Here is a 20,420-nt window from a genome sequence, read left to right as displayed (position 1 = left end):
AGTAGATGAGGCGACCTCAAAAAACACATTCTAACCTTTGCAAACTAATGTTAATTATTGATCGGAAATATGCTGTTTAATTGTTTTTAATTTAATCTGTTAAATGTTTGCCAGCGATTTAGAAATATCAGCACTCCCCATTCAAGTACATAGGACTGTGGAATTGCTATGACGTAAATAGATGCACAAAGGCTTTGCAAACATGGCCGCCGAGTGGCATCACTTCTGTAAACAGACTTTGGTAGAAGTTGTTTTTGCAGTGGATGTGACTGGCTTATTTGGTTATGTTGATTATTCGTTGTGAAATGAAGTCGCATCGGATATTTTAATTGGTTTCTATCAGACACTGAGGTTTGATCCACAGGAACGATATAATTAACACGGGCCTGTCAGCAGAATATTTGAAGAGTTTGGATCGAAAATGAGATAACAACAAATAAAAAATCTTGTTTTTTACTGTGCATTAACCAAACTGCAGTTGGTTTGTTTTGATGAACACAATAAATCACAATACAAATATTAGTTTTATAACATATTCAAAAACATGATTTTTGAAATGTGTTATCTCATATTGGAACCAAACTCTTCATCTGTTCATTTAACATATGCTTGTGAGGTGAGACTCGTGCATATTCCAAACCCCAAACAGCAGCAGGGTAACAGTCTGCCGCACCGCCTGCATGTTAAAAGTCTGCTTGCAGAAAGCACTGACTTATTTGGAAAGTGCACAGTAGCCATTTCAGAGCTGCAGCGTGAGAGACGGGGGCACAAGTAAATGGTGTATTATTCCGTGCGGCTGTTTGGGTGTGTGTGTTTTTGGCACGGGGTGAATGAGTTCAGTGTCTGCCTCATCTTTTTTCAGCCAGAGAAATGTCACCTGTGCAGCTGTGGCGGGCGGCGCGAGTAGGAACATCTGTGAAGGTTTTTTTTCCATTTCCTCTCTACTGCCACAGCGGACATGCACTCGCTTGTTTGCATTCGCGGTCAGTTAGCAGGTTCATTGGTTGTCCCTTTGTTTTATTGATAAATGATTGAGATAAACTTGAATCGGTATCACAAACCAATACGTTTAAGAGAACTGCACGGTTCTCTGTTCACTCCGTAGCATTCCCCCAATGCTTGTTCATACTCCTGCCACTAAGGTGCTTTCTGAAATGTCAATATCAGTGATTGCATCTTGTAGAACGTGTGTGGTTTTTTATGTTGTCAGGGCATTTCACAATAAAACATGCAAAAGCCTTTTTGCTAAATGACCTGTGGTGAGATTTACAAGCAGTGCAGCTTTGAATGTAGTAAATAACATTCAAAGCTGTTGCGCTACGGCCTTTAAGAAACATGAAAAAAGGAAATAGATACAGTATCTCTCTTACCAGTACTTTCTCGGATGAGGTTTTTTATAGGCTATAGCTGTTGGTGTTTATGTCTGGTGTTTAAGGAACGTTCCTCTAAGGACTAGTTTCTATACTGACTTGGTCAGTTGGTGATGGAATGCTTTTTGCCTGTTTGGGTGTTTTGGTGAGTCATGACTCATGAATCTGGAAACCTATTTTTATCTCTTCTATTTGGGAAAGACAAACCATTTTCTCAAACACTGTATATTGGCTGTCATTTTTAAGAACACGTACCAATAAAGATAATAAATAATAATGTGATGGCGATACAAGTTAAAAAAACTCACACCCATCTATGTATTGAAATCTGTTGCAGAGGCTGTTACAGACTCCACGAGATGCACCAAATTTTAGTTGGTAAAAGTCTTTTAGCAATAGTAATAAAATAAAAACGAAGCAATTTGACATAAAAACTCTTATTCATACGTCTACAGCATAAGCGTGTCTTTTGTAAGTTTTATAAGTCAGCTGGTGTTTCATTGGTATTCAGACTGCCCCTCTTGTCCCAAAGATGCTGTGTCTGGGCAGGTGCTGTCTGGCCTCACAAGGGCAGAAAACACTGACAGCACTGGTTTCCTGTGGCCGGGGATATTAGCATCCATTGTGTATGGATCCTATGTGGGCAGTGACTGTTCTTCCTGCCAGATGGGGTGATAGGGCGGTCGGCTGCCCGCGTGGGCACAGCAGGTGTCAGCCGGGCAGATGTACATGCTCAAAGAACAGAACTGGCATTGTGGAAGGCACGCAGGTCACTACACAGCCTCGCCTTCATCAGTGTTGCAGTCACACTTGTCTTTCAGTGCATCCTGCCCATCCCTCACTGCGGGCACAGATCACTAGCTTCTCATACTGGGTGTCAATTCAGGCCAAAACGGAGATCAGGGGCCTGATGAATAAAAAGTGCATGCAATTTACCGTACACATATTTATATAAAATAAACTTGGTGTGTTTTTTGACAGAGATTCTCACAGCAGTGGGACTTTATTCACAGTTCAAACCTGAACATGACACACTGATATGGATTTGATTTATTAGACAGGCCAGTAAAACATTTAGCCTCCATGCTACATATCTGCAGCAGATCATATCTCTCTGTGGTTTCCTGTCAAAGGAACAGCACTTACTGTAAGTGTTTGACAGGTTCAGGTGTTAATATTTTAATTGTACATCAATTAGAATTTGAGAGCTACGTTTGTCTGTGTGCATGCTATTTATGTTTCTTATGATAATTAAGGGATGGTAGCCTTACAAAAATGTTATGATATTGATCAAAAATGTTGGTCTTCCACCAAGCCGTGTAGTTCTTCAGAAACAGTTCAACAATGTGGCTGTCAAGCAACACATACTGTATGCAGCAACAAAAGTGCACACTGATAGCACGTGTACATCTCGGAGTCTGCTTTTACATTTGCAAGATGTATTAATGGATTGTTTGATGATCATCTATAATACATCTCTGAGACATTTCCTGACAGACGACATACATTTCATGTCTGTAAGATGTTTAAAAATCGGAATGTATGTAAAACTGCTTTTACTAAGATGTTTAGCTGTTTTAAGACAGCAGATTTGTTTTCTAGCTCTTTAGTAGACATCTTACAAACGTACCTGTGCTATCTGGGCAGTGTGTGTTTGACATAGGTATGGATATGTAGATACCACTCCACTCCAGATGCGTCATCTTGGCCCATTTTAGTTGCTGTTGTCACTCACAGCAAATATCAATGAGATTCCAAGATGCCACAACACTGCGCAGTGATTTAAATTACCAAAGAATTTGAATAACCTTTCACGGGTGAAAATGTGTGTGTTATGCATTAACTATGAAACTGTTTTTTTCTTTTAAACTGTCGTGTAAGCTATTGACTTCATCTTGTGTTGTGTTTTGCAATAAAAATGTTTCGGTCTATACAGCAGCACGTAACATTTTATGTTCAAACAAATATGGTTGCAGACACACACTTGCTCTAGACTGTTCATGGACCGGTTTCCTTTATGTTCCTTTTCGGTGTATGCCCTGTGCATATCAGTCCTTAAACAGTTCGGCATCGATGGCATCTATTTAAACTGACTTTAATGTGCCGAACCGTTTTTCCTGTGCTCTTGGCACAAGAAACGACATGAAAACACAAACATGATGTAATGGCCAAAGATATCCTGACGCTATGCAGATCAAAAAGAGTGCAGATGGGAACACCTAGTACTGGAGGATACGATTGATTTCAGAGACAGAAAGAAAGTCCTAAACACACAAAATCCTGAAGTGATGCAAAGAGGAAAGCTGAGGTGCCGCGAGTCAAGTCACTGAGCTCTATCCAGACCATCTGTTCTTGTGGAAAGGCCTTCAGAAAAGTGCGCTGTGAAATACACCTGTTCTATGTCACTCGCAGTGTAAGCTCACCATTCTCAAACATAGCAGTAAGTGGGGCAGGTGTTTGAAGTTTGCTTGAGTACCCTCTCAAGATGTAAACGGTCCACAGAAAGAGAGAAGCATTAGTTTTTAGTGCATATTCATTTGTTGAAGATTTACTGCTGACCATAGCAAGATTTTTTAGATGCTTCCCCTTGTGTCTTGTCTCTAACAGATTGAAAAAAAAACATAGGCACAGATGGACAGATGTTTGGAGGTCTCCAGATGTGGGTGCCGTTGAAAGCAAAAGCATGTTCTTAGGGCTTGTTTATACTGTTTATTATGTTGAATGTCAAATAGGATCACATATAGAATCATCAAATATTTTCCTGCATTTTATGAGGAAATTCTCTTTTAGAGATTTGAATATGGTAAAACGGTCAATATATTACCAGATGGTAAATATTGTTTGAATCCAAAAGTGGCCTTCTTCTCATATTGGCAGCTAAAATGAAGAATACATTTGCCAAAATATTCTTAAGCAACAAACCTGTAGATATCTTAAGCTTTCCTTACATTTAGACTAAAGAGATACGCAAAGAAGAAACAAGAATTTCTGAAATTACTTTAATCAAAACATATTATCGAATGTCAAAATAAAGTTAACCTGCACAGTTTTGCGTTCACAATGCATATAGACCACTTTGGAGTGTAATGCTAAAAATAGTTACATTTCTTTCATTTTATTAGTACGATTTTGAAAATACTATAAAATATATACATTAACACTGAATCCGGAAGTATAATCTGCTAAATTGAGAACATCTGCATTGCTCACTTGTATGAAATATCTAAACTGATTTTACACAACAAAGTCAAAGTTCATTAGTTTCATTCGAAATACATTTGAGTAAAAGTAAACACCTTTACATTTACGCATAAAAGCGTGTATTTTCTAAAATGTTATTGAGTAAATGTAACACATTACTATCTCAGCACCATTTAACACATTTTCCATTTACCATTTACATTCAAACCCGTTCCACAGAGTTCCGAAACCCGCCTCAGACACGATCAACAAAATCAAAAGTGAAGAAGTGGGCAGATGTCACATACTCTGCTTAAACTCTTAAGTAAATTGCTCTTAAACACTCTGTTACTATGGGAATATTCTCAAGTGCGAACTCGTTGACTTATTTCCCTTCATAGCGTCAGTGCTGCAGACTGCAGTCCCTCTGGTGCAGAGATGCCGGTAGGTCTTGTTCTCTGTGACTGCACCACTTTACAGCGAGTCTTATGGTCTCTCTGTGGCTTCCCAAGCGTGTATTAAAAATGAAAGGCTCAACTCTGTTTTTTGTTTCTCTCTCAGCGCCCCCTACGTTCACGGACACGCCACCGCAGTATGTGGAGGCGAGGGAGGGCGGCAGCATTACTCTGACCTGCACTGCCTTCGGAAACCCTAAGCCGGTGGTCACCTGGCTGAGAGAGGGAGATCAGCTGACCAGCAACAGGAAATACACGGTATGGTAGTTTGCAATTTTCTGTTTTGTTTGTTTGTTTTAAAAATCTCTAAACATCCTTTAAACAAGATAAATTCATTTGAGGAGATATTAAGACTCAAAGCTCGCTCCTACTTTCCTGTGAATACAGATCCTAAATGCTTTGACATACAGTGACATTCTAGAGAACCGTGTCCTGCCAACTCAAGGGAGGGCCAGCTTGACAATGTCCTGTACACAAAGTGAGGTCCATAAAAGAATGATTTACTGGAAGAACTTGACTGGCCTGCAATGAACCCTAATTAACACCTTTGAGATGAATTAGAATGCTGACTGTGAGCCAGGCCCCATTGGCCTACATCAGTGTCAGACCTCACTTATGCTTTTGTGTCGGAATGGGAGCAATTCCCCACAGTCAGTTCCAACATTTAGTGATGCCTCCAGAGAATTAAGGCTGTTAGAGAAGATTTCTGACAATACCACAGTTTTGAAACTAAATCCTCAAAGTACATAATGGGTGAAGGGATGTGTTTGGCAGTCTATATTGCATGTACTTCCAACTCCATTGACACATTTTCTTTGCTGTTTTATGCTTGAATCTTCCAAAATTTATAGGAAAGGAAGTGGTCTGAACAAGAATATTGCTTGTCAAGTATTTTTAAGGAGTTGTTTATGTTCTTGCTAGAAACAAGACAAAACTGTGTGTACATTACTGTTCAAATTTGCAAACTAGTTGCACACTTGTAAACCTTTTTATTCTCTTCCGCAAACACAACAGTTACACATTCATGAATCCTTCAGTGCAAGTGCACAAATCCAATTCTACAAATTACTTATTCAGATACTCGTGCTCTCACATTTTCTGTTACAATTTCTGCAGTGAATATTGTGCAAAACACATTCACACACCTGCACCAAAAGACGGTTCCCAGCGTTCCCATACGAGTTTTGCACATCAGCAAATCAGTATGTGAATTCATGCAATGAGAGTTGAATGCTTAGAAAGATATTTGGAAGAATGCTTAAAACCAGACAGCCCCCCATTGACTACCATAGTAGGAGAAAAAATACAATGGTTGTCAAAAGTGCCCCAGAATGGTTTGCTGTCCTAGATTTTTCAAAATATCATCTGTTGTGTTCAACATAACCAAAAAATGGAAAAGTAATTTTTCCTACAATGGGAGTCAATGGAGGTTATAAGCATTCTTCCAAATATCTTTCTCTGTTTTCATCAGAACAAATACATTCATACAGATTAAGAACAACTCGAAGGTGAGTAAATGATGACATCATTTATATTTTGGGTGGAGTATCCCTTTAAAAGCAGTCCAATAAAATGCTAAGAGTACGATTTTGCAAGTTTAAGGCAAAGGGTAAAGAGGGCGGAAAATAACAGCTTTGATGCTCTTAGCCGCAATTGTGTTCCATATTTTTGATGTGTTTACTTTTTTTCTAAAATATGGAAGAAATACACAAAAAAAGCTTTCAAATCTTATCAACGGACGTTCATGCACGTTTTCCTTTTGCACTGCATAGTTCCTGATGATTTAGCATTTATTTTAGTAAGTGGCTGCCTTGAAAATGTAGAGAATTGATGATCTACTTTCGACTCCAAACATAGCATGGTTGAATTCGGTCCCCAGTGAATCCCACTGTCTCCTTTTCCTTTTGGAAATGGAAGCATGAATCATCACAAGCCATTTGTAGGAAAATGCTCTGTCAGTCGAAAGCCTGTGTCGGTGGCCTGTCAGATGAGGAACATACGCCTGCAGCGGAAACTGACAAGCGTGTTTCCACCTTACACTGCATGCAGTTTGCGAGGGAGGAGGCGACGCAGGATTTGACAGAACAGGCAGTCAGTCTGGCTCCAGCAGGCATTGCCTCTCAGCACATCAGGGGAGCTATCCCTGAGGAAACACACAAATAAAAGACCAGAGAGAGGCGGCATAGCCGTTTCTGTGTTTTATGTGTGAACGTTCACTTTGGTCCATTTTTTAATAGCCACCTGCACCAATTTTGCGAGCCGTGTTCCACTTGTTCTGCATTTACAATGCACAGTGGGCGTGTTTTTGTGCCATTTGCCGTACTCTCGCTGCCGCTTTTACTCAGCCGGCAGTGATGAACAAGAGCTGATGGCTGACTGCTTTTTAGCAAGGTTACTCTATAACCTTGTGGCCTTTCTTAGGCTTCTGCTCTCTGTGGCACCACAGCGCATTCGCAAAAAGGCACATTCACAACGTCTTGCAAGCTGTTTGGTTGGTAATCCATGGAGATAAAAGTCTCTGAACTACTGTAATTGCATATATTGCATTTGAATCTTCTTGGGAGTTTATGAGATTGAAATTATGAGGTGATGTGGATTCAAGGGATTTCGTGCAGAGAAAACTGTTTTTTTTCCTAGGCAAAAATCTTTTAGTGCTAATGCAAAAAACCAAAATGCACAAAGGATGTGCATTAAATGCGCATCCAGTTAAATTGATCTATGTGTTACTTATGTGCATTCCTTTTTATGCAGCCGGAGAATTATGGGTAATATAGTTTTATCTCTGCTTCTTAAACGGACAGTTCACTCAAAAAATAAAATTCAGTCATGGTTCATCATCTATTTCTTTTAAAACCAGTATATGACTCTTTCTTCTGTGGAACACAAATGAAGATATTTTGAGAAATGTTTCAGTAGTTTTGCGTCCAAAAGTTCAGTGGTCTTACCGGATATGTTATTCGTGATCTTAGAAGTCTTTTCATCTGAAGGTGTGTTTTAAATATGTGAAATTAACTTGGTAGACAAAAATAAAGTGGTGCCAACATAGTAATTTCTTTAATAAGAAAACATACATTTTGTTTAAAAATATATTTGCGAAATGTGGTGCCGAATGATGTTCAGTTTATGTCCTCTTTTTTTGTAATGCAGAAGAAAGTCATGAGGGTGGAATGACATGAGGGTGTGTGTACATGATTGATAGTCATGATCATTTTTTGGTGAACTATAAAATAAATCCCTCCGATGATGATCGCATTTTGACATTGCTGTTTCATACGTGTGCGTTAAGTTTGCAGCATTAGTCCCTGCAAAACCTCTCTGTAAAAACATTCCCGCTGGACCTTTATGGCACAGAGAACTTGAATGCTGGCAGAAGCCTAAGCAACTCGCAACACATTTAGAATATTGCTCCATATGCTGATATGAATCTGGATGGGGATGCAACTAGATCGCATCAAATACATAATTTTCTTTCTGTAAAGCGAAAGGATTACCCTTCAACTCTTGCTTCTAAAAGCTGTTCCTGCTGCCAACCAGCTGAAGTCTCAGATATTTACTCAAAAGCACAGTGTCATGACCCCACCTTTAAGAACAGTGGTGAGGCGGTTGGTGGTCCTCCATTTTGTTCCCTGCTGCCATGGGTAGAAGCTGGAGAAAAGCAGGAATGCTGTGAAGTAATATGGAGGGTGAAATGCAGGAGGCACAGATGTCTCGATGCAATGCGCTGGACTTGTTTCTCACCCAGCCTTCATTCACAGCCGAGCATGTTTAAATAAAGCTCTCGCCACACACACAGCATTTCAGAGAGTTTATTACCTGCCCTGGTCTGGGTCATCAGTGTGATGTGTAAATCAGTGACAGAACGGGATAGATGGGAAGAGAGTATCGTCTCAACCGTGCAGCAGGACTTGACACACCTTGGGATATTGTCAGGGAGGAACAAGGCAACGGTTTCTGCTGGCTAGAGTTGACATGCAGGGAATAAAATAAAACCCACTTGTCAGGAGTGAGGAATCCATGCAGTTACTCACTTTATCCGTCACATTACGTTGTTCCTTCAAACCCAGAAGCAACCAGATTTGACAATTTTAATACTTTGAATACGCATTAAGATGAAAGGGATTTTTAACAAACAGCAACTATTAGATCTTTGTCCATACATTTCGGCGTGAATGATCAGATCACTTTTTGTGCAGTGTATAGTAAATAAATGAACCGATCCAGTGTCCCGTTCAGGGCAGTCAGATTCGTGTAGTTTATAGATAATGGGTGTTTTGTGTTTCTATAGGTGAGTGATGGTAGTTTGACGATGCAGGCTATTGCACGGGAGGACCGGGGAGCCTACAGCTGCCGCGCCCACAGTGACCAGGGAGAGGCGGTACACACCACCCGCCTTCTGGTGCAAGGTAAGATGAGATTGTTGGAGACCCCAGAGCTCACCCAATACAAGTATGTTATAATAAAGTATAAGTGTTTTTGTGGGTTGCATTGCACACTATATTATGTCTTGTATTCAATTACAAAGATCTAAGCATTCTTATATTAGTATACATTTACTTAAAGGGCTTGTTCACTCAAAAATGTTGTCATCATGGCTCTACCTGTATCTACTTGCATTGCTTTTGTGTCCATACATTAGTAGTGAATTACCATTGTTCGGTTACCTACATTTTTCAAAATATCTTCTTTTGTGTTCTGCAGAAGAAAGTCACACAGGTTTGAAATGACAAGATGCTGAGAAAATTATCACAGAATTTGTTTTTTTGGGTGAACTATCCCTTTAACAAACAAAATGACAAGAAATTAAGCCTTGTTGTCTAAAATAAATTATAAAAATATATATATATATATATACTTTTTGAGTGTGTAAAAAACAGTAACGGATGTAGAATAAATTATATTTTATTTACACATTAAATTTCGAGATGTACCCAAAATTAAATTAATTAAATGCTTATTTTGCACAATATTTTCTACTCAAATGTCAGATATTTCAAAACAAGAAATATGCACTAGAAACAGTTTTTGCGTATAAAACACACACACAAATAACTGTTAGTCAAGAAAAGTCATTGAATGTGAAGGTCAGTGTCTGTTCTGTTTCTCACTACTGTGGACACTACATGCTACTGTGGTTTTTCGTCGATATTGTGAAAAAAGATGCAAAGCCTTCATTGCTCCCTGGTTAATTAGTCTCTTCCGATGAAAATGTGTGTGTGTGGACACATCAGTGTTGTCAAAGTCTGGCCTTTATGTCTCGTCACTCTGAGCACGTCTGCGGCAGTCAATACCCTCAGTCCTCTCCATCTGCATAGATCACTTCCTGTCACTCAGCCACTAATGGAGCCTTCCAGTAGAAGCTGTTTACAGCCCTGCTCAGAGTGACGGAGGTTACTCTGCAGGTTTGTGGTTACCGCTTGCACATAATACAAACTCCCTCACCTTGAGAGCAGATTTCTAATATATTCTCTTGTAGTTCATAGAGTATAAGGAGGTTTTATATCTTTTCTGCAGTTTCACCTCTGTTGGGAAGATCCATGTAAACTAGTGTGAACTATAATGCTGGCCAGGATATTAAGTGCTGGTTTTCTAGCTGGTGTCCCACAGGAAGGGAAAATCGTGAATCTTTTTGATAAACCAGCTATTTCTCCTGGACAGAATTGAGAATAAGTAGAGAGGAAATTGAGTATTTGTCTTATTTTCCAGTGCAAATGCCTTAAAATACTTAGGAAACATTATCTTGACAAGTGGCCCAAGGTATTAGCTCTTGTTTTCTGATAGAAAATATAAAAATGATGTATATAATTAAGTATATGCCTAAAACATGCAGGAATTTAGGGTTAAAATAACTTTGAATTAAGTACTTAATAAATATGTGAAGTGTATTTAAAGTTTATTTTTCTTAACCCATTGGCAGATACATTTGCTTGATTTAACCATAAACTCATTTTTATTTGATATAACAAGACGGAACACTTCACCCGAAAATCTGTCATCATTTACTCACCTTCGAGTTGTTCCAAATCTGTATAAATGTCTTTGTTCTGATGAAAACAGAGAAAGATATTTGGAAGAATGCTTGTAAACCAAACTGTTCTTGGCCCCCATTGACTACCACACGTAGGAAAAATTGCTATGTTACTTTCTTTGTTCTGTTGAACACAAAAGAAGATATTTAAAGAATTTAGGAAACAAACAGTTCTAGGGCACTTTTGACTACCATTGCCATATTTCCTACTATGGTTGTCAATGGTGGTCAAGAACTGTTTGGTTACAAGCATTCTTTAAAACAGAACTAATAAATGTATACAGATTTGACTTGAGTGTGAGGAAATGAAGACAGAATTTGATTTATGGGTGAACTGTCCCTTTAATATTGTAGGTCATTTTGCTTCTAAAGAAAATGTATCTTTTTTCAAAATACTAAAAGAAAGTTTTACATTTAGTTATTTCTCATCTGTCAAACAGTGTTTAGTCTCATCATCTTTGAAAGAGCAACTTGTGATCAAATTTACAATGAGAGACCAAGAAGCTGATCTTCCAGAATAGTTGACCTTGAGGTGGTCAGCCATTATAGTTCTTCAGCAGGATTTGGAGTCGATACTCAATACTGCAGATCATGGCACATGTGACACCAGAAAGATGTGACCTGTATTGGTTGATTGACGTGAGGGGAATCTGTTTGATGTGTGTTTGTGTGCTGCACACATGTGCAAACAGAATAATCCTCGTTCGCTCCTCCTCACATGGCGTCAGCATTAGCACAGCATGATAAAGCATTTCAGTTTAGTATCTGTGTACAGTATGACAGCGAACATGAGGAAACTGCCTGTCGTTGGCTTTGTGTTTTTTACTGCAGTCAGATTTATGGCAGTGGAGCATGGCCGTGAATACATAACACATCGCACCAATCCGCAGCCTTTACTGGCAGCACAAAGAATTTAGAGGACATGTGCGATTACAGGTCACACGTGCAGCATTTACTGGAAAGCATACTTGATATTTGGAGTTTTATATATATTTTTTTAAATAATTTTGATAATTTTGTTAATGCTTTATAAAATGGGATGTAACTTAAGCATATTTCAAAGAATAAATGAGCTTGTTTTTGTTAATGTCTCACCCAAACGTCCCCTTTTCAATAGACAATGTAAACATGAAAATAACTAATTCAGGGCGTCTAATAATTAATAAATATCAAAACACATATCAGTGACTGGACAGTACATGTTCAGTTGGAGTGATTCAGAAGTAAATCATCTTCTCTTGTCTGAGCACCAGCAAGTCAGATGGAGACACATATGAGCCGCGCCAAGCCAAAATTGCCTTGGCCACGGGCTGTTTTGTTTTGTAAACTAGCAATATTGTTTTTACAAAAAGCAATATTCTCTTGAAGCCACTGGAGAGGCACTGCTTCAATAACACCATTGGACGACACATGGATATTTTTAGACGCTTTCAAGTGATGCCTTTTGCGATTTCATTTTAATAAGCAAAGCTGTGCCACTATCAATTATCCCTCGGATACCGCGTTATTTTACTGCACTTTAAGAAAATATCCAGGAAGCTCCACACATTAAGATTAGAAGATACTGCATCTCACAGCCAGTCACAGGTTTGCCTATGCTAAAGGCGGAGAACGTGCTGGATCTTTGCACAGAGCACATGCAAATCTCACACCGGTCGCGGTGGCAGGGCAGTACGTTTGCCTACCCACACGTCTAATTAAAAGTCTATTGGCAATTTTAGTGACAGCATCATGTGGGTTGCATAATATTCTCTGTGGGCTAGTCCAACAGTAGAACCCTGTTGCTGCACAGAAAGTGGCCTTTTGTGGACAGGTTTATAACACAGTGAAGGATTTGGATAATTGGAGGTAAACCGCACTTGTGGCGGTGTGTGTAATGAATGGGAACGGTGTTAAGTAAGTTAACTCAATTCAAACAATTATGTCCAAACACTAACAATTTTCCAAACATACAGTAACATAGGTTTTCACTATAAAATAAAAAAAGCATATTTTTAAAACTAAAAAAAATATTTAAAAGCTAAACCCAAAGATAGAACTTTTCAAAACAGCAAACACACAGACACAAAACATGCAAACATAAGTAAAAGAACACTGTAAAACCATTATGTCATTAGAAAATTGCCAAACCTCTACAATATACAGCACGATTTATTTTTACACTCCTAGTATAAATTGGGCATTTAAACCCCTGAAATAACCTTCTGTCTATAACGTGAATGTCTGTCTCCACTAGGTCCTCCCTACATCGTATCACCACCTGAAAACATCACTGTTAACATATCCCAGAATGCCCAATTTACGTGCCAAGCAGAGGCGTATCCTGGCAACCTGACCTATACCTGGTTCTGGGAGGAGGACAACGTCTACTTCAAGAAGTAAAGTTATGATCAAGTTCACTACTGTGCCTTGAAAATGGACACGCTTACCCTGGGTGTGTGTGTTGGCCACGTTCACACTAGAAGTCTTCACGGGTCCACTTAGATCCGAAAACCTGAGGTCCGGCCCGAAAAAAACAGATCTGTGCAGGGGATTAATCAGGAAACTGGATTAAGCTGTGTCTTTATACTGTTTTGCGTAGGCTATTTAGCCTGAGTTTGCGCAATTTGCCAGAGCAAAACAAGAGGATCAACGTTTCCATTGCCATATCAATTTCATTTCCATTAATAACGTTTACATTTAGGTCTAGTCGGGTTTGAAAAAAAATATACGATGGGTCGGGTCGGACTCGGGTCGGACTCGGGTCTAACATTATCGGGTCTATCTCGGGTTCGGGGCTTTAAAAAAAAATGGCATGTCGGGTTCGGGTAAAAGTGATTCGGGTCATTTCGGGTCGGGTAAAGATCTTTGGACCCGAGAAGACCTCTAGTTCACACAGTTTAGATTAGTGCCTTATATATTTTTAGAACTAGAATCCCTGATTCTCAGGCCCTACAGCTGCATAAGGGCGAACGGTAGCGCAGTGACGTGGAGGCACACACAGCAGGTTTTTGTGCAGGGATGGGAACATCTTGTGACACTGCTTGTGTCATCACATGCCTAAAAAAACATGCTGACCATCTGAAGTGCAGCCAGAAGCTGCTCTGACTCCCCCAAGTGTGTCCGTATTGACCCTCTATATGCAGGCCTGTGGTGTGTTCCCACTCTGTGGAAATGGTCCAGAATAGCGTTTCGAAATCACGGTTTCCGGTTTTATTGAACGGAAGGATATTCACAGGAACATTCAGACTGCTGGCCAAAATAGTGCTGGACTTATATCACACCCCTTCTGCAGTATTATATCAATGGAAATAACCTATGGAGTTGTTTTATTTACTTTGAAGTCAAATTTTGTGATGTTTAAACCTATTTGCCGTTTTTCTCTAAAAATGTAATGCACAATAAAAATACAGAGCTGAAAGAGGTTTGATTTTAGTTAAATAACAAAATAGGAAAGTTTGTAAAAGTAATATAGTTCCTAACTGTAGATGTTTTAAAGAGATATTTTTTCACCCCAACTTAAAAACACAAAAGAAAATATTTTGAGAAATGTCTCAAAAGTTTTTTTGTTTATACAATGGAAGTCGATGAGGGGCGATGTTGTTTGATTACCAACTTTTTTCGAAATATCTTCTTTTGTGTTGCACATGTGAATGTCATGAGGGTGAATAAATCACGACAGATTCTTTTTGGGGTGAACTGTCCCGTTAAATTGCTATCATGTCTCGAGCATTTTTACCAAATAACGGAGCAAAGACTCTGTTCTGAGAGCCCCAATTCTTCTCCGTATAATAAATATATTTCTCAAACAGATTATCTGTCTTCTCCCCGCAGTGATCTGAAGCTCCGCGTACGCATCTTTATCGATGGAACCCTCATCATCTACAGAGTGAAGCCAGAGGATGCTGGGAAATACACCTGCAGTCCCAGTAACAGTCTGGGCATCTCCCCCTCCGCCTCGGCGTACCTGACCGTGCAATGTGAGTTACATTCCTGACTTCCCGAATAGCCCTGTGTCTGAAATCTAAACCTGCCCTGCATGTCTCGGAAGTGTTTTGGGTGGAGTGTGGTGCCAATAGAGCGGGTAATTGGTGTCTGTCACGTAAAGGGATGGTGCTATTTACACCCTTTTGAGATGCTGTGGTGGTTGCCAGGCATGTCTCTGGAGCATTTGAGCGTTCACTTCCATCTGCACCAAGATTCTTGTGGTGCTGCAGGAATTCTGAGCTGTGCTTCTGTCTTAGTAGGCATGTGTTTGTCAATCTGTCCATCTGTCTATTTTAATATCTGTCCCTTGTCTCACTTTTGGCTGGAAAAGACAGATCTTATACCGCCATCACCGTGACAAATGTGGAATAATGAATATGTGAGAAAAGGCAGCCAAAAATTGTACTGAAGCAAGTTGTTTAATGTATTACATGTCGCTTTACGCATTTGGCATATGCAAACCCATGACCTTGGAACTATTTAGATGATGGCAGAATGTCTCTATGACCAATTATATCATCATAAAAGAAAGGATGTTGGGGGGTGGCAGAGGGTCTTAGTAACTTTATCAAGGGGTAATGTTGCACAGCAGTCCAAACATATCAAGAGAGAGGACATCAGTTATAGGAAGCCATGTTACATGTGTCTTATTCAGAACACTCTCTCATAAGCAAATTGAGCGTCTGCACCTCTGGGGTTGTGCTTCATCAGTCAGCGACCTGCTACAGGTGATAGAGCATTACAGGAAAGAGCTTAAAATAACACTTACATCTGTGTCACCCATATCATATGACATCAACGTCCTCGCAGCTTAATCGTTCCACTCCATGCGTCAGATAACGGTCAGACAACCGTACCGAAAATTCTGAGAACAGTTTGTAATCATGCTGTGTTGAACCAGGCTCACATAGAAACAACTGTAACTGTTTCAGACCGAGCTTAGAGCGGTTCAGCGCTATGGTGGAAAAGCGCTCATTGACTTTGTTCTAAAGCAAAATGTTTTAATATTTAAAGACTACATGCTATCAAAACGAAGTGTTGTGTCTTTCTTTATTTGTGTTCCCAATCTTACCTTGCAAAATTCACCGATGCGTGTTATTTCAAACAAGCAATATTTAATCAAAGTACTTTATATAATTGCCTCCTAAATGAAAGCATCATGCGCTAGCAGATGGCATGAGGGAAAGAGAAACTGTCATTCTAGAGAGCATTTGATTGGCTAAAAATCTGTGTGGTGCAGGATGAGTCATCAGTCTCATTTATCTCATTTCTGCTGTCCGCAGACCCCGCCCGTGTTGTGAACATGCCACCTGTCATCTACGTCCCAAGAAAATTGCCCGGAATCATTCGCTGCCCGGTGGACGCCAACCCCCCGGTCATATCAGTCAGATGGGAGAAGGATGGATACCCCCTAAGAATCGAGAAGGTCAGTCTGTTGACTGTTGATGTCTGAAATGTCAAGACTCTCGACTCTCACTTCAGGCTTCTTTGAAAGCTCTATTCATCACTGATTGTGCCCTTCTGCCCCTCTTATAGTATCCTGGATGGAGCCAAATGGCGGATGGAAGCATTAGGGTGGCAGAGGTCACTGAAGACTCCCTTGGCACCTACACCTGTGTGCCTTACAATGTCCTAGGTACCATGGGACAGTCCCCTCCGGCCACTCTGGTGCTAAAGGTGAGTTAGTTTAGTTCTAAAATCGTAATATAATTTCATTACTATATCATAGTAATGTAATAAAAATGCATTATATTGACCCCTTTATTTCCAGTTTGACATAGGTGAAAGGTTGGTTGCTAAAGTGTGAATTTTTTTACATTTAAAATAATTTTGTGTCCACAGGACCCCCCTTACTTCAACGTGAGGCCCGGCGGGGAATATCGTCAGGAGGCAGGGAGAGAGCTGGTCATCCCCTGCGCTGCTTCTGGAGATCCTGAGATTCCAACCATCGTATGGAGAAAGGTATACCCACCATGACTTTCAATAGAATGTTTTTCTCGTTTTGCATATACAAATATATGATATAAGCAAACTGTTTATTTTGTATTTCGTCAAGGTCGGGAAGCCCAGTAGAAGCAAGCATAACATCTTACCAAGTGGTAGCTTACAGTTTGTGTCTCTCAGCAAAGAGGATCATGGGGAGTGGGATTGTGTCGCCACCAACGTAGTAACAAGCATCACTGCCAGCACACATCTTTTTGTAATAGGTAAATGATTGTCTGCACGCAAATTGAATATGCATTCGATTCACATTTAGCTTTTTACTTTTCAGAACGTAAGCAGAGAAACATGGACCTATAGAACTTAGAACTATAGAATAAGTATAGAACTTAGAACTATAGAATAAGTATTAGAAGTATAGTTATTATGAAAAATAAGAATAGCTTTTTTGATAGATGTTTTATATTTTAAGCCTATTATAATAATTTATAATTTGGTTTATAAAGTCGTATTTCAAAGGAAGTTGTTTCTTAACATACAGAAATACAGCATGTAAAGTAACTTGCAATTGTATATTTTAAACAGAGGTGGCGATAGAGAGGCCAAAAGTTTTGTACTGCAGCTTCAAATAAAACGTTGGGGTCAATAGTGGAATTTCTTATTCAATGCAAGTCATAATGTTTCTTTCTTTTTCCTTTTTTCGGCCCATACTGCATATATATTTTTTCGACTCACACTGCATATATATTTAGATCTAAATTAAATACTAAAATACGCATTACATAATGCTTGTTCAAATGTTATGAAAATTAAGGTCAGTGTCTCATTTTTACACTGGCACAGTTTATCTGGCAGTTTATTGCGGGGGATTTAAGGACACAAAATATGTCTGTAATGTGATTTCTCAATGGCATGTAGCTCGCAGTGACTAACTCGGCTGTCACGTCTGTGAAATCTCCCTAAGTGATGTGTCAGCGTGTACAGTACCCCACACATGCGTTGTTTGTTTGGCTGTGGACTGGTGTCATGACAGTCCAAAGATTTTGCTTAATGTGGGAGTAATTAACAGATCCTCTGCAGCTGCTGTGTGCTGATAAGAGATGGGTTAGACTTCAGCATCTTCAGCTATCCTCCAACAATCTCCTGCTCTTATCAGACTGGGTCAGTCTACATTCTGTGCTTGTTTACTTGTCTGGTCAGACAACATAAGAAACGGGTGAGGACAGACGGAATGGATCCCATCTTCAATTTTATATAAATCTCAAAACAGTTGTTTTGTGACGAACCGCCTGGCTCAAGACTTATGTTTAGCTATTTGAGGTACTTATATAGTTCACCCCAAAAGGAAGATACTGTTACTTTCTCATCCTACATCATCCTGTGGAAACCAAACATTTATGTTTAGCAATTCTTTAGATGAGGAATGGAGAAGGTTGTAATGAAAAAATGGTCATATGAAAAAAATACTTGACTTGAATTTTGGGCATTATTTACTTTGTATGGCAAAACATTTGTGCTCCATGAATAAAGAAATAATACACGATTGAAATGCATAAAGGTGAATAAATAGTGACAGAATATTTATTTTTGGATGAACTGTTCTTTTACATATGCATGACATTTGCTGGGTCAAAGATACAAAACAATTAGTAAAAGATTAATCAAATTTGATTGGTTGTTTGGGTTTTCTCATTGGTCGCTAGCTGGGGCTTTTGGCCCCATTATTAAAGAAACTTCATTAATACAAAAAACTCTGTTTTAGGCACAAGTCCACATGCGCCAAATAACGTCCATGTGTCAGCATCCACAAGCTCCGCTAACGTTTCCTGGGAACCTGGATATGACGGAGGCTTTGAACAGACGTTTTCCGTCTGGTACGGCCCGGTGTAAGTCACGCTATATATAGCTACTTCCACGCCTTTTTTTCTGAATCGAGTCGTGACATGGCTGAGTCAATTTTTTTCCCTGATGTGTTGAAGCGTTCATCTTCAAACCACCCCTCCTTGCTTCTAGAGGCAGGTTTGTAAATGAAAGGAATCAATTGGTGTGATATTCAATGTGATATTCAGAGCAATTTTTGTTTTTAAAATGTATTTTTTAAATAGTTTTAATAGGATAGACATGACTGATGGAATCCAGTTACCTGTCTTTCGGCTGAATCAACACTTCACTTAAAAATATGGTTTTGTTTAAATAATTAAACCATGACCATAAACCTAGTGGTTGATGTGCTTGTGTAATTTTTTGGTTAAAGCTGCATTTTTGATAATAAAGTTCCAAACCTCATATAAAATGAACAGAATATAAAATGGCCAATTTAACACCCTGAGAAAAATGATATAATAAATGTTTATAAAATATCTATAGTATCTACCTACATACCTAAAGATATTTTTCTGTTAAGTTGACATTTGCTCCTATAGCTCATGTGGTAGCAGTGAGAAGGTTGTGGGTTCGACTCCCAGGGAACGCACATACTGATCAAATGTACACTGTATCTTGAAAGTCACTTTGAACAAAATAAATTTAAAACACAATTTACATATATCATTGTCTTAATGTAACTTTGTCATTATCCATTAGGAAGATAAAAAACGATTTAGGGCCTCATGATTGGCTGTCCATACCTGTGCCTGGCTCTCAGATGTGGTTGGTGCTGCAGGGGTTGGAGCCAAAGATTGCTTATCAATTCAGTGTGTTGGCCCAGAACAAGCTGGGCACCGGCCCCTTCAGTGAGGTAGTCACGGTGACTACAGGAGGTGGGTGACACTTCTACCCAAACAGTGTTTTGTAATTGACCTCTAAATGACCCTTGATATCAAATGTTTCACTTAGGTTTGCTCAGCACAGTCTTTGTATCTTCCAGGGTATCCTATAAGTACCCCTGAACCACTGGTGCTTCTAACTCCACCACGATGCCTCACAGCCAACCGGACACAGCAGGGTGTATTGTTGACATGGCTTCCTCCAGCCAATCACTCTTCACCGATCGACCGTTACATCATCGAGTTCCGTCTGGGAGAAAAGTGGGATGTTCTGGACGACTTGATTCCCGCAACCGAGACTGAGATCATAGCACGGGACCTCATTCAGGTGACCATTGCTCCTATAACATTACTACTAACATCAGCAGAAGTGTATAGGGGGCTTTGCTAGTCATACATTTCCTAGTGACAGAATACAAGTTAAAGTAGCCTCCGGCAGAGGCATCTCTCACATCCTGTGCATTATCAATTTAGAATAAGCAAAGGTACTATACCTACAAATAATTTACATTATAGTTCTGTTTCAAGATGAATTTGTCTGGTAATGTTGTTACTAAGATTTGGTAGAAAAGATAGATGCACTGAGAGCATGCATTTTCAGCTAAAAAGCTCAAAGGATATATAGTTTTAATTCAGTCTGACATACATACCAGCAGAGTCTGCGACATATGTTCTTGTTTTAAATTGGTAGCTCCGACATTTACACCTACTGGCCTCA

At 39.5% G+C, this 20,420-nt stretch overlaps 1 protein-coding gene across 7 annotated transcripts in view; it reads left to right on the top strand.

Moving 5' to 3' along the window:
• igsf9ba (immunoglobulin superfamily, member 9Ba) overlaps positions 1–20,420 on the top strand; it is a 50,711-nt gene that overhangs the window by 18,561 nt on the left and 11,730 nt on the right. For all 7 annotated transcript variants that reach the window (XR_013788019.1, XM_079481463.1, XM_079481461.1 and 4 more), the window contains exons 4-14: positions 5,112–5,263; positions 9,291–9,408; positions 13,267–13,408; positions 14,844–14,989; positions 16,280–16,422; positions 16,533–16,673; positions 16,839–16,958; positions 17,053–17,203; positions 18,700–18,823; positions 19,521–19,696; positions 19,804–20,030. Coding sequence is in view for 6 of the 7 variants with exons in the window: in XM_079481463.1 (XP_079337589.1) it covers positions 5,112–5,263; positions 9,291–9,408; positions 13,267–13,408; positions 14,844–14,989; positions 16,280–16,422; positions 16,533–16,673; positions 16,839–16,958; positions 17,053–17,203; positions 18,700–18,823; positions 19,521–19,696; positions 19,804–20,030 (1,640 nt within the window). In the remaining variant the exon portion in view is untranslated. The remainder of the gene's footprint in view (positions 1–5,111; positions 5,264–9,290; positions 9,409–13,266; positions 13,409–14,843; positions 14,990–16,279; positions 16,423–16,532; positions 16,674–16,838; positions 16,959–17,052; positions 17,204–18,699; positions 18,824–19,520; positions 19,697–19,803; positions 20,031–20,420) is intronic.

This window comes from Barbatula barbatula (genome assembly GCF_947034865.1).
Source record: "Barbatula barbatula genome assembly, chromosome: 19".
NCBI lineage: Eukaryota > Metazoa > Chordata > Actinopteri > Cypriniformes > Nemacheilidae > Barbatula > Barbatula barbatula.
Note: the sequence above shows the minus strand (reverse complement) of the source record. Positions and strands in the feature narration are given on the sequence as shown.